Below are 14,115 nucleotides of genomic sequence, written 5' to 3'. Positions count from 1 at the left end.
TTTGGTCTTTACAGAGAATCTAACAGAAGAATAACTGCTGTTATTAAACAATGCAGACTTTGCTTGATAGTGTTGTCGAAATAGCAAAACAAATGTTAACTGACACATGGGAATTTAAAAATGCTGTTTGTTGTACTAACTTTCTTTTTGTCTCGTTCTTCTTTAATTTTTACAAGAAAAAATAAATCTAAGAGACTTATTATGGGTAATAGAAATAGATAGCCATCTGACAATTACGAGGAGCAGTTTAATGTCATTTTTTCATTCTTTATATCTGTGTTTGTTTATTTAATACTGCTCTTATAAATGTATATACTGCTGAAGTCACTATTTACTCTTTTAACACAAAACCAAGAATGTACAGGGCTGCATAAGGGTTGTTTTCAAAATTAAAAAAAAATAATTTATTGGGAAAAGAACTTCTCTAATAGAGCTCCAATTTGACTACATTAGTTATATGATGTTTACTAAAAAAACAGAAAAGATATTTAACTTTTAGCTAACAGCTATCTGGCTTTACGGACTTAACCAGCAAAACGGCGAAGAGTGGGAGCTCCACCATGATTGGCTAGAAACCTGAATCTCGGCGTGCGATTGGTTAAGAGCGCCGTCTGTCAGACAGTGTGGCCCACTGACAGCGAAGCTGCTCGGAAAAATATTTAGCTAGACCGTTAGCTAACATGCTAACTGCGAGATAGCTTGTTCTTCGAATTAAAAGTGACGTCAACAAAAAAACAAAGCCTTTCTTACATTCAGGAGGACACAGCAAGTAAACAACATTTGCACATAACGCGAGTCGTGCTGTCAGAGCAGACAAGAGTTTATTGCAGAAGCGAAGTGTGACTCGGAGATGTGACAGCTGCCTCCTCTCTCAGCTAACCAACTAGCAAACATGGCTTGTTGCTGACCGTCAGTTTCTCCTGTACAAACTTAAAGTTACTCTCGCTTTTCTGCACGCGAACCCTTTCTAAAGTGACAGACTTGAACTTACACACGCTGAAATGCAGAGGAGTTGTTTTTTCCCAGTTCACGGAAAAAAGAGTAGAAATACAGACATCATCAGTCCGGCTGGAAAAGACAGTCCTCCATTATTCCAGTGACGCATGCCCAGTGTGTGTTTGTTTACATAGAAGGCAAGAGGAGGGGCTTCCGTAGACCAACAGCCAATCAGAACCCTCCGTTTGCCAGCCCATGCCTGGTTTAACCCTCTGAATCCCAAGCTGGGCGTTTTTGGCTCCTGTCATGTTTAGTCACTGTGGACTAATTTCTTTTGCACAATATGAACTCCTGCACCTCTATGGAAACAAGCACAACCATGGTTACAAGAAGAGACAACTCAAAAACACCTTCTGGGTAGTATGGTACAGTTACAATGCCATAAAAAAAAATTTTTTTGCTAATTTATCTTACAAAATAAACAACATTTTTTCAAGTGCTGACAGATGTTACTGAAACCGGAATAATAATTAAAAAAAAAAACCAAACACTGGTGGTTCCACATATTATCTTTTACTGCTCACATTTTTACAACCACTTCAAAATAGTTGTTTTTCACAGGACTCTGCATATGAACTCAACCTAGATATTTCACCAGGCTGAATGTCTCTGTCAGCAGCTTACTTCTCTATGTACCATTTTTTAACCATGTTCCATTCATATCACTGATCAAGCATTGTATCTACTTCTCAGTCTCACTTATCATCTACTATCTGCTCTGTATAAACACAGCCTGCAGATCAAAACTGTCGAAATTTTTTGTCAGTGACTGTTGTTCAAAGTCGAGTCAATCATCACCTCTCAGTGTCACTGAGGAGTTCACTGAACTTGGGGCCACTACCACCTAAGGAGTGACATATTTAATTTTGAAAAAAGCATTTAGCCATACTTAAAGCTTTAATGCTTTATTAACACTGAACTAAAAATTTTGTATTGTTTTATTATCACAGGTTCTGTCTGAAAAGAGGTGGCATCATTTTAAACAGTGAAATCAAACTAATAAAATGTAATGACCAACCAGTGAGCAATACTGGATTCTGCAAAAACATAAACAACTTTTTAAAAAATCCAAATCTTATCTTAACACAGTTAATGTATTAACTTATTTTTGTGTGTATGCATGTATTTATTGATTTATTTAGTACTGTTAACATATCAGAGTTCTGAGTGAATTTTTCTTAAGATAGGCAAAGGCCATTTATTGATTACATACAGGCTATTAAATGTTTATTTAAAACTAAAAAGCATTTTAAAAAAAAATACTTAGGCATTTATTGAGTCACTAAAATACTGTAGAGTACAGACCACATCAGCATGATTATAAGCATCCTCTGGTAAATTAACAACCAGATACTGATGTCTCTCACCATATGGACTTCAGGAGATGACTGGGGGATGATAAACTGTGACCTACTGGTTGGGTTCTCTCTGTTCTCATGTTTCTTACATGTTTGTCCCATGACAGCCGGGTCCTAATGTTTTTTGAGCAACACACCATACTATGACGTTTTTACAATGATGGTTCTACTATGGAACCAGTTTGACATGTTCAGGTGTTCTTTGTGTGAAAACTCAGAGATTTCAGGTATCAGAAGGTGGTTTTCAACTTTCTTTGTTAACTTTCTGCTTCAACTTTAAACTAAATTTACTTCACTAAGCCAGCCCTCTGGACTTCCAGTAAGCTGTGTTCCTATTGGCTGTCCAGGTGGCTGCTTGGTGTTATCAGGAACACCTGAGCAGCTGCTTGGTATTATCAGGAACACCTGAGCAGCTCAGTGTCTTCCTGCTTTGTTTCGCTGCAGACAAACATTTCCTCTGTTTCTCTTCACCACTGAACCGGGTTTGGCTTCATTGCTTTAGTTTGTTCTTTAGGCGTTGGCTTGCAGCTTCCAGCAGTAAAATCATCTTTAATGTGTTTCTTGGTGTGTTTTAGGGCTTTGTACTGGATAGTTGTCTTGGTAAATGTGGTGCTTTAGCCACAGTTAGCACATGGTGCTAATGTGTGCAGTGATTAGTGGGTTTGATGCAGCTGAGTTGTGTCTTTATCTTGGCTGTAGTGAGTCTTCAGAGGTTTTTGGTCAGACACATTCTGTACTCTTGTTGTGAACCAACGTTGGTTGTCCAGAAGGTAAGAGTTCCTGTCCTGATTCTCTGTTTAAAGAAGTTCTCTGGTAGGCTGCAGGAGACTTTAGCGTTTGGGTTGTGCTAGTTTGGTTTTTGTATGGTTTCATTTGGATGACTATCTTGAGGCCTCTCCATGTGGTTTAGTGAGGTTTTCTGTAACAGTTCTACAAAGCAACCTGCAGCAGAAGAGACTGAGAGTTTTTAGGAAGTTCTGGAGACCAGACTTTAGCACAGCAGAAACATTTGTCAGCAGTTTGAGCAGGAGAAGGTGAGCTTCAGAGTAGAAATGAGACAGAAACCTTCTTGACCCGTGTGGTGAGGTCCTGTACCAAGAGTTTGAGCAGGTTGTGAAGAGTCTGTGGTTCTTTGGTCTGAAAGCACAAGAAGAGTCGACTCATTAAAGGAGAAAACAGGAGATATTGTTGCTTCTTCTGTCGCTCTGCAGTTTCCTTAGACTGAATATCAAGTTTATATTTTAAATGATTTCCCATGTGAGCCCAAGAAGACTTCAATAAACTCCCTCCATCCCCTGGACACAACATATTTTATTACCATGTTGAATCTTTTTTTTTTGTTTTTGAGTTTTAATCATGGTTTTTTCTCTTTGCTTGTTTAGTTTTGTCATCTGTGTGAAAGGTGCTAAACAAATAAAGCTGAATTGATAAACTGAATAATTGACAAACTCATGACTGTGACAACAGAAGTATTTTCATTGTGATTTAAGGGTTTGTTTGATTTTTAAGGTTGGGGTTAAAATCTTGACAGAAAAAAAACAGATTAAAGAAATAAACTACAGTAAAAAAGCAATTAAATCAAAGGAAAAAAACATTTAATATAATAATACTTTTAAAAAGAAAATTAGACATTAAATATAATTACATTATATTAGACAAAATATTTAATTAGATAATTAAATGGAAGATACAAAGCATGTAATTATGAAATTAAACAAAAATTTGTAAACAAAAATATTAAACATTAAAGATGAAATATTTTAGATAATTAAACATTTAAAAAATACAATTAAACAAGAATATTATACATTTAGAAAAATACAAAACATTTAATTAGATTATTAAACCTTTAAAAGTCAAAACATTTGATTAAAAAATTAAATGTTTAATTAGAAAATTAAATCTTAAAGACAATAAAACTTTAAATAGGAATTAAACAGAAAATACAATGAAGCATTAAAAAAGAAAATTAAACATTAAAAGGTGGTAAAACATTTAAAAAGAAAAACCTTAAAGATTTAATCGAAAAATTAAACATTGGGAAAGAAAAGGAAATTTTTCAAACAAGCCGATAAAACATTTGAAAAAACAACAATTAAACATTAAAAAGACAAAACATTTCGAAATCAGATCAGACATTAGAAAAGAATAAAAGGTGAGAAAAGAGCAAAACTAAACATTTAAGAATCAAACTAAAGATAAAACCTTTGAAAGGGCACCAGTTCAACTTTAGAAGATCAAATTAAACAGAAGAAACAAAGAAATGATCAAAAGAGCAAAAACAGATAAAGCCTTAAAGTGTTTTCTAGTCTGAAACGAAAACATTGTTTCTTCAAACATTTCCTCTTTCTATGTTCTTGGTTTGATTGTGGACAGATTTACTAAGAACTCATTTCAGAAAACTGCTTTCCAGATAAAGTCTACTAGTAGTTGAAGGCATTTATCAAACTAATGTTACCTTCTGATCTCCACAAACTTTACTGTTCAGTGAAGAGAATCAAAGTTTGTTGAGGATTTCTAAAAAACCCACAGGTGAAGGTCTGAGAAGAACTCAGATGGATGGTCTAAATGTGAAATCAAGACGCATGGTCACAAGTTTTAAGGCTTCTGTTGACCAGAAAGTTCAAACTAACAGAGAAGTACTGAGAAACTTTTAAAATTTCAGTCCTCAGACTGTCTGAAGGTTCAAAGTAACAGAGAACTACTCAAGAACTTTTAAGATTTCAGTCCTCAGACTGTGGAAAGGTTCAAACTAACAGAGAACTACTGAGGAACTTGGAAGATATCAGTCCTTGGACTGTGTGAAAGTTCAATCCAACAGAGAACTACTGTGGGACTTAGAAAATTTCAGCCCTCAGACTGTGTGAAAGCTCAGGTCCTGAGGACTCGGGAGGTGTGGAGGCTTTGGAAAGTCTTGGAACTGAAGGTTCAACCCTCCAGCACAAAGGCCGAAGTCCAACCTCCTGAGAAAAAACGGTCGAGTCAAGACCCGAGTTAAAAAAAACTCGACAACGACAAAAAATAGATGATAAATGCGCAAAAAAAAGAAGAATTAGTATCTGAGCAAGTAGCTCAGGGGGATAAGAGGAGAGACTACAGAGCGGAGGGTCGCAGGTTCAAGACCCACCACCGGCACTTTTCTTTCTTTGTCTTTGCCAGGATTTTGAGAAAAGTTTAAGAAGGGTCTGGTCTTGAACCAGCGACCTGCAGCTCCACAGGCAAATCCTTAACTCACTGAGCTACAGATCAGATGAAAAGAAATAAATTCGTCGTCCCTTTGGCATCGTAGTTTGTGAAGTGACCACATGGGCGGAGCCAAGGCGGAGTCCTGGGTGGAGTCAGGGCGGAGAGTGGGCGGGGAGGTGGGTGGCGGCCTCCCCCCTCTACTCCCCCACCTCCCCCCACCACCCACCACACCTTCCCCCGCCCCACGAGTTCTTCGAGTCTCCACGGGTTTTCCCGAGTTTCTGGAGTTTCCACCAGGTCCGAGGCACAACAACTTGTCATGAAGAGGTGTTGAAGGTGGCCAGGATGGACTGACTTTTTACAGCCACTGGAAGGAAGACCACTAGAAGAGCAGGTCTTTAACCACCATCCAGAAAATCCATGGAGTTGGTCAACTTTTATCAACCTCCATGCACATGTTCAACTTCATATCTTTGAGATTTATAGCACCACAAACCTTTAGTATCACACTTTATTATCAATTATTAGGACTTTAATGGAATCCACCAGCAGATTTACTTTTTCTTGACAAACTTTATTCTTGTCGTCGTGGGACTGCAGTATTTAAAACTCTTCCTTCTATTTGACCTCATGTTTATTAGTTTTAGTGGAGAAACTTATTTTAATTGGCCATTAGTCTCTTAAAAACCAAATAATAAATTTGATTAGTCAAGATGTTTAAATTTCTTACTTTGTCATATTTCAAATATGACAAAAAAATATAAAAATAAAGCGTCTTGAGACAATTTGACCTGTAACTGGCGTAATATAAATAAAATTGAATTAAAACTGTATGTATCTTGTAATGTTGGAGTAATTCAGCCATATATGTTGGAAAACACATTTTCTTTGTCCATTAATCTGTTGATTGTTTTCTCCACTAATTAATTTCTTGTTTTGGTTTATAAAATGTCAAACCCAAATATATTCAGTTTACTGTCATAAAAACCAAACAGATTTACATTCATGATGCAGGAATCAGGCAGTTTTTCACTTTTTATCTTAGTTTAGTCAGAAAGATAGTTGATAATGTGTGAATTGTTGCAGCTTGTGAGCCGTAGAAGGTTTTAATCTTTGGGGCCGAGTGTCAGAAAACATTTAGAAACCAACATCAACAAAACAATCAACAAAGATTTGAACATCATTAAAGGGAAATCCAACTTCTGCATGACAATGTATAATTAAAGGACATTTATTTCCAACATAAATGTGTGATATTCATCCTCTGGAGCTTTCTCTTCACATCGTCTTCCACCTGGACTGGTTTGGTCGGGAGCATGTGCAACAAATATTTGAAAAACTGCACTTTAACATCAATGAATGACACTGAAGATTAATCTCTACATAAATGAGACTGAGTCTGGATGTGCTGCTCTGTCATTAATTCTTAAGTTTAGGGAAAGTTAAAACAAAAGAGCACAGTTCAGAGAAGACTTGAGAATGAGCTTATTTTGAACAAACATCTCAGACTTTGAGCTTCAGCACTTCTAGCAAGATAATTTAACAACAAGCAACTCAAGAGATCTAGAAGTTGGAGAGAGTTAGTTTTAGCTGAGCTAAAGAACATGTGGGACGCTAACCTAGCAAACATTTCAGACTTTTCTCTGTGAATTCAGAGAAATACTTTACTATTTAATGACAGAGCTACACATCTTAACTCAGTCTCATTAAAACAGACTCTAATTCAGTGTCATCCATCCATATTAAAGTGCAGTTACCCAAAATGTTTGTTGCATGAGCTCCAACAAAACCTGTCCAGGTAGAAGGCCACTTTGACAAACAGGAAGTGGATGATTCCAAGCAGATTTATAGAAGGGGGAACCGGACTGTACTAAGTGTGGTGGAGCATAGAGGGGTGTTTTTTTGGGTTTTTAAGGCTGATAATGATTATTAGTGAAACATCTGGAGTAGATATTCATTTGCAGTAAATGAAAGTATTTAAAATCCTGAGTTAAACTTAGAAGAACACAAACTCTAACAGAAAACTTTGTTGATACATTTTTGTTTTGTTTACAGATGTTAAGTTAAAGGAGTTTTATTCGTTACGTATAACCAATCAAATCACTCCAGAAGACAGAGCGACCACAGGTAGATAAAGGTTCAGAGCCAAAGTAGCACCATTTTTAAATGTATTTATTACCATAAATCAGTAAAAAATAAAATACTGATAATCAGTAAATCAGTCAGCCCACAATTACTACAATTCTACAATGTATGTCTCTTTCCTTTGACTTGTTATTTGTTGTTTTCTGGATTGTACTCAGCTGCATGCCTTCGTCCACCCGGCCTCCGTTGACTCGTCCCGCCTGCCGTCTCTGGAGCTGAAGCTGGATTAGAACAGACCAAAGTACAGTCCAATCACGATGCCAGCTGCCTCTCAAAAGGCTCCTTCATCTGGCAGGTGGCAGCACTTCTTCTGAGGGGAAGCTGAGCTGGCCCGGCAGAACTTTGGAGATGTATTTCAGTGGTTGGTGGATGTGTGGGGAGATAGAGAGGGACCTTTGAATTGTTCAGAAAGGAAAACAGGGAACCCATTGGTAGTTTTAGTTTAGGGAGCTACTGCGGTGTGTTTTTGGGCTTGAAGAGGTGAACAAGAAGAGTTTTTTTTCATATTGATTATCTTTTACTTTGTTCCTGGTTGGAATGCCCATCAATGTCAACATGAAGTTCACTTTTAGTTCCGTTGATTTATTTTTATTTTACTAACACCCATTTGTTTTTAACCCCCTCACATGTTGTGTTGTTGTAAACTTAGTCTTTCAAATAAATACTCCTCTAACCCTCTGGAAACCAGGGTTTGGACTGTTTTTGTGTTGCTCCTCACCTACTGACAGCTGTGGACTAAAGGCTATACTGTGACGTTTTTAGAGCGACATGCTATACTATGATGTTTGTTGGGCGACACGCTATAATATAGGCTTTTTTAATTGACATATTACTGTGACTTTTTTTTGTTTTAGTTTTTTTTGTTTTTTTTAGCAACATATAAGAATTCGAACAGTTTTAAAAGTTACTCTACTTTTACTTTTGCAATGAAATTATTATTCTATGGGATTTTTTAGATGACATATTAGACTCTGATGTTTTCTTGAATTACACACTATTTTGACAATATACTGCACTATGACATTTTTTGAACCACATATTATACATGACAATTTTAGGCAACATCCTATCATTTTGCGCTTTTTGAACCACATAATAATCTATGTTTAGTTTTTTTTTTTCCTGCCAACATGCTGTACTATGAACTACAGGCCATACTATGTTATTCTTGAGTAAAGCATACTATACTTTGACATTTTCTGAACTACATCCTATACTATGGCGTTATACACAGAGTGCTTTGGTTACATGTTGATTTATAATCTAGATTTTTTTCTGTTTTGTTTTTTGACAGGATTACCACAGACCTGACTGTGAACACCGTCGACACCCACCTCAGGGAGACGCTGTCTAAGATCTCAAGGCTGCTTGGTCGTGGTCTTTCTGGCACGTACTCTTCCAAGATGAGCCGGGAAGTTTAACACTGATGGAATGACACCAGGTCTAAGCCGACAAACTTCCAATTCCTCCTCAACCCATAGTCTCTGGGAAACCTACATGGAGTAAGAAAAGTAGACAGAGAAGTAATTAAGTCTGTACACAACATATTAAAAAGAAATCATGCTAATAAATTAAGTACAAAGAACCGAATTCGCCAATATACTGGAGCCCAGAGCTATTTAATTTGATAAGTATAACCTTGTTTAGTAACATTTCAATTATTTGAGAGCAGTCCTAAAGAACTGCCTGTAATCCCAATCATAAAATGGGTTTGGAGGAAGAACATAGATGGTAATCTGGATATACATGAGTTAGGCTTTATAACTACTATTGGTAGTATTGGTGGTAGTCATAGCAATGTGACTACTACTAGTAGTAGTGGTAGTACACAACTGCTGCTGATACTGGCACTGCTACTACATCTTGTAATAATATTACAAATGCTGATACTACTTCTACGACTCTAACAGCTGTTTATACTACTACTGTTGCTTGTACTTTTAGTATTACTACTACTGCTTGTACAACTATACTACAACTACTATTAATCGTCTGGTATTTGGTTGTCAAGCTGCTAGCTCGCCGTAGTGTTTTGCTAGTGGCTAACTAGTTAGCTCTCATAGACTGGAAGCTCTCAACAAGATTTCATAATGAAAAAAGAGCCAAAAACTATTCTTACCTATGAAAAGTCATTCCAAGTTTCCTTGTCTCAATCGTACGACGTAGTGTGTAATTGTATGCAGCACAGTGAGCCGGCATACTTCTTGTTTCCGTTTTCACGCCGTCTACATCAACGGAATGCACTGAAACTTTTCCCCCACTAGCTTAGCCTCGCTGTAGCACGCAGCTCAAAGGGGCGTGTCCTATCTACTCATTCATATCTATGAGAACAACGGTAGCTGCACATAAGGACGCCTGACGTTGATTAGCTGCGTAAATACCATTATATACAGTCTGTGGTAAATACGTATGTGAATCGCATCATTGGCTGCAGCAGCCAGTCACCGGTCACTCACTGACTCACACTGAAAAATAGCACAGAATGAATTGTTACGTGTTTATTTCATTTACACTTTAGGCTGGATTTTTTTTTTGTGCGCAGCGCAGATTTTCTGTGCACGGAGACCGTGTCAGCAGTGCGCAATTGCACACGCTCGCAGCTTAGAGGGAACAGTGGTCCTGTGTCGAGTCTTGCTGCTGTTTTGAACAAACTTTAAATGGACATATGCTGCATCATTTAACCAGGTGAATAATGAGTTTTAGTTGCCAAAGCAGGAGAAGAAAAGGGTGTGGGTAAGTTGCTTTACTTTGTTTTTGGGGAGCATTCATTTGACTTTGGCAATATTAGATCTGATTGAAACTGTTTTCGCACTATGGAGTGCATAAGGACATTAAACTGATGCCATAACCATCCCTATTTCAAACACAGAATAAACAGAGCCATTCAAGTGTGCTATAAGTCAGCTGCAGTGTAATAGGTAATATGCTGTATACCACAATGTAAAAGTCCTGCAACGAAAATGTTACTTAAAATAAAAGTATGCAAATATTATCACAAAAAAATGTTGCATGAAAATGCTTCAAGGCTTTTGGTCATGAAGCAGTGTGAATAAAAATGGGAAACTATGAGTGTGTGATTTGGGCAAATATCCAGAAAAAACATAGTTAAGATATTTTGTGTTTATGCTTCCATCCAGCTAACATCTCAGTAAACGAGATCCAGCATTTGTTTTTTGTTATTTAGTCATAATATCCACTGTTGGACTACTTTTGTCACCTGTAGCACAAACTATGGTTACAAAAAAAAAACATTTAAATTGATGCTACTTTCTTAAACAAACTATCCGCTTCTTTCAGCAACTGTATTTATCTATGTTTATTCAAAAGATGTGACATAGGGAGCTGAGAAAGGTAGAAAGGACCATTTTATGAATGTCCATGTCCAAAGTTTAAGGGGTTATAGAGGCCAATTCTGAAGAATAATGATAAAGAAAGTCCCACTGTGCAATTTGACAGGATTGATTCTTTAGGTTTGTTAAATATGAAACTCTGGAAGTCTGAATCCTTTTTTAAAAAAAGCTGTCATAAGCAGCGTTAAGGTGGAAATGTTCAGCCACGGTGCTGATTGCTTTTTAAAAAACACCATATAGATGTATTAACAAAGTAAAAGAAAATAGATTTTCATTTAAAGGGCTCTTCAAGCAAAGACTCTATATACATAGTGAAAAAATAATAATATGTATCATTACTGGATTCTACCGAGACTCTGAATTTACTTTGAATGTTCACTGAAACTTTCTTTATAAATATGAAACAACACTTAACAGGCAACATAAGAGAGTTAAATGAATGAGAGGGGAAGCAGAGACAGGACTGTGCATATCCATTATTTTTACCATCAGTCTTCGGTCCGCTGGCCGGCATCTCGCACCACATTTTCACAGAGCTGAAAGAAATCACTGCTTTTATATTAAAAACCCAATTATTCAACTTTATTAACATCAAGGTTTTCAAGACATTTTCTCTGCTTTTTATTAACAAATAGAAAACAGATCATTTGTACAACAGATAGGACCCCTACAGCACGACTATGTGAAATGAATCCACTTCATCCGAAACCCACCTCACTCTGTCATCCAGTGAAAACCACAGAGATCCACTAGTGAACCGTGATGTTGCTCTGAGTTACAAGTCTGTCCATCTGCAACACAGTGATAGAATAATTGTAATATATCTGAAATGGGGAGCCAGCGTATCTGTTTGTGCGGCCCGTCCTTGTTGAACTGGGACTTCATATTTTGTGAGTTTTCAAATGGTCTAATATCGGCCCCTTCAGCGTTACACTGATAATGCTGTAAAATTCAGGTGAGAACTCTTTAAAAACATCAACATTTTTTTTTCTGTGTCAAAAAATCCCACGTGAAGGCTCAAACCATGAACAATTTGATTCTACAAGTACTAATGACTATGCATGACATTGTGTGTACCTTATTAGATAACTATCTGTGCATTTTCTTGTTATTTCTGACCAAACACTTCTTGTTTGAAATCCCAATTAACAAAATTGTTTCCCAGTTATAATTATTTTTGCTGGTAATTTTCCGTTGGCACTGACTAAAACCTCCTTGGAGGTTGGCAACAATTCTTTAAAGCAGGAAAAACGCTGGTATATGTTGCTTTACCTCCACATACATCATTTTGCTTGCCCAAATATCCTCACAGCTCTGGATCATTGCTGTAGAATGGTCTGGCTGCACCTTGTTATCATTCTGCCATAGCGGGTAAAAACCGCTCAGGCTTGTTTGTATTTTTTTAACCAATCACAGCCATCCTGGGTAGTGCTAAGCCCAGGATGCAGTGATGGTGTCCAACACAAAAAATCAGTCCTACGAAAATGCACAAATCAAATCGTGAATAATTTTTACAATGGAAACTAATCTTTGCCATTTTTAACTATGTTTATTTTCAGTAGAAACCAGTGGGTTTGGTGGTGAGAGCCACAGACTACGAAATCATTGGTGTTGGTCTTTTCATGGGATTTTCTGACAGTAAGAATAACAACATATAAATCTGGATTCAGCTCTCAAGGTAAAGGTTGAGTACAAGACTGATGCTCTCGATAGGAAACATCTTGTCATAAACTGGGGTTGGAGGGGTTGAAGTTCTTCCGTGTTGTCTTTTCTTTACTCATGCACAGAGCATGAGATCTGCATCTGACGTAATTTCACAAAAAATCTCCCGAAGAGGCCATCTGTGTTTCGTCTACCTGAGTCCACGTTAAGAGTACACCCATATCGTTCCAACAGCTTCGGATTTCTTTTGTTGAAAGTCTCCAGAAAATTAGTCAACAGTTAATGACGAGAAACTCTGTACATGCTAGCAGTTATTCAGATGTGAATAGTCTTTGCACATTTATAGCCATGTAGCTCACAAACCGTATCTGCTTATTGGATCTGTTTGGTAAATGTCAGTGTTCTGTTGGATGTCAAGACAGAAAGTCAAAACCCACGTTTCCCTCTAAATAAGACCAACGATAATATTAGAATATCATATCTATGGTACAAAATAAAATCATTAGCAGCTGTGAGTATACGATCTCCAGGATTAATAACTTGGAGCATGTTGAAAACACATGTCCTGTGTGCTAATAAAAATGATAATAAAAAGATAAGCAAAATAAGAAAAGGCCCATTAAGACATATATAACCAGTGTAAGTGATCACAAAATAAATTCTAAATATGCAGAACAACATGATGAGTATAAATGAAAAGAGCAGAAAATTTGTTTTTGCTGTTAAGAGGAGGCAGAAAGTGGGAGTGGCGGGAATCAGAATGAGGCATGACTACAGTACAAGTCTGTTAGGGTTGGGAGGTTTTGGTGGTGGTTTGGGGGGGGGGTGTCTGTGGCAGAATCATGGCACCAGTCCAGGAGGATTTCTCTCCACTTTCCTTTCATCTCCTCTGATTCCTGCTGTCCTCATCAGTCCTCCTCGTAGCCTCCACATCAGGCCACAGGGACTGATGGAGCTGAGTGGATATGGCTCAGAGGAGACACCGAACTTGGCTGAGGGTGTCTTTCTGGGTGGGGTTATGTTGCATAGTGGTCAAAGCTTCCCAGGTACTCCAGAGCAGCCCGGTAGCACAGTTGGTACTGGTCCTGGAGACAAACATAACAGATTTGGATCAGCTGTGAGTCAGAACTGAAGCTGTGCTGAAGTTGACATGTCCTCACATCTAAATGACATAACAGGCTTCCAGCATGACTCCCAAAACACACCGTACATGAGAGTTAGAATATGACTAGAGCTAGGACTAGTTGGCCTAACTGATGATGTAGTTGCTGACGTGAATATTTTCAACTAACGCATTCCAGTCATTGATCATCTGCACTCAGCGCTACAGTTTTGGAAAATGGTGGTGGTAGCAAAAGTTCAAAATTAAGTGTAAAACTTTCCAAAAGTCCAAAACTTGGAAAGCATGGGAGTACTGT

General features: G+C 37.5%; 2 protein-coding genes and 1 long non-coding RNA gene across 34 annotated transcripts in view; all 3 read right to left on the bottom strand.

Moving 5' to 3' along the window:
- Positions 1 to 1,136, bottom strand: part of LOC111588723 (lysine-specific demethylase 4A) — a 37,281-nt gene extending 36,145 nt beyond the window's left edge. For all 5 annotated transcript variants that reach the window (XR_008603861.1, XM_055016982.1, XM_023299249.3 and 2 more), the window contains exon 1: positions 992 to 1,136. The gene's annotated coding sequence lies outside the window, so the exon portion shown is untranslated. The remainder of the gene's footprint in view (positions 1 to 991) is intronic.
- A 6,558-nt stretch (positions 1,137 to 7,694) lies between these two features.
- LOC129350455 (uncharacterized) lies at positions 7,695 to 10,090 on the bottom strand. Its single transcript, XR_008603864.1, has 3 exons — positions 9,805 to 10,090; positions 9,020 to 9,178; positions 7,695 to 8,078 (listed from the first exon to the last, which is right to left on the bottom strand). It is a non-coding gene; the product is annotated as an uncharacterized LOC129350455 (long non-coding RNA).
- Positions 10,091 to 11,588: 1,498 nt separating this feature from the next.
- The window catches only part of ptprfa (protein tyrosine phosphatase receptor type Fa), a 397,399-nt gene continuing 394,872 nt past the window's right edge, over positions 11,589 to 14,115 (bottom strand). For all 28 annotated transcript variants that reach the window (XM_055015931.1, XM_055015928.1, XM_055015939.1 and 25 more), the window contains one exon: positions 11,589 to 13,782. In XM_055015931.1, coding sequence (XP_054871906.1) covers positions 13,714 to 13,782 — 69 coding nt within the window. In that variant the 3' untranslated portion in view covers positions 11,589 to 13,713. The remainder of the gene's footprint in view (positions 13,783 to 14,115) is intronic.

The sequence above is a fragment of the Amphiprion ocellaris genome, chromosome 2 (genome assembly GCF_022539595.1).
Source record: "Amphiprion ocellaris isolate individual 3 ecotype Okinawa chromosome 2, ASM2253959v1, whole genome shotgun sequence".
Taxonomy (NCBI): domain Eukaryota; kingdom Metazoa; phylum Chordata; class Actinopteri; family Pomacentridae; genus Amphiprion; species Amphiprion ocellaris.
This window is presented reverse-complemented; position numbering and strand designations above follow the sequence as displayed.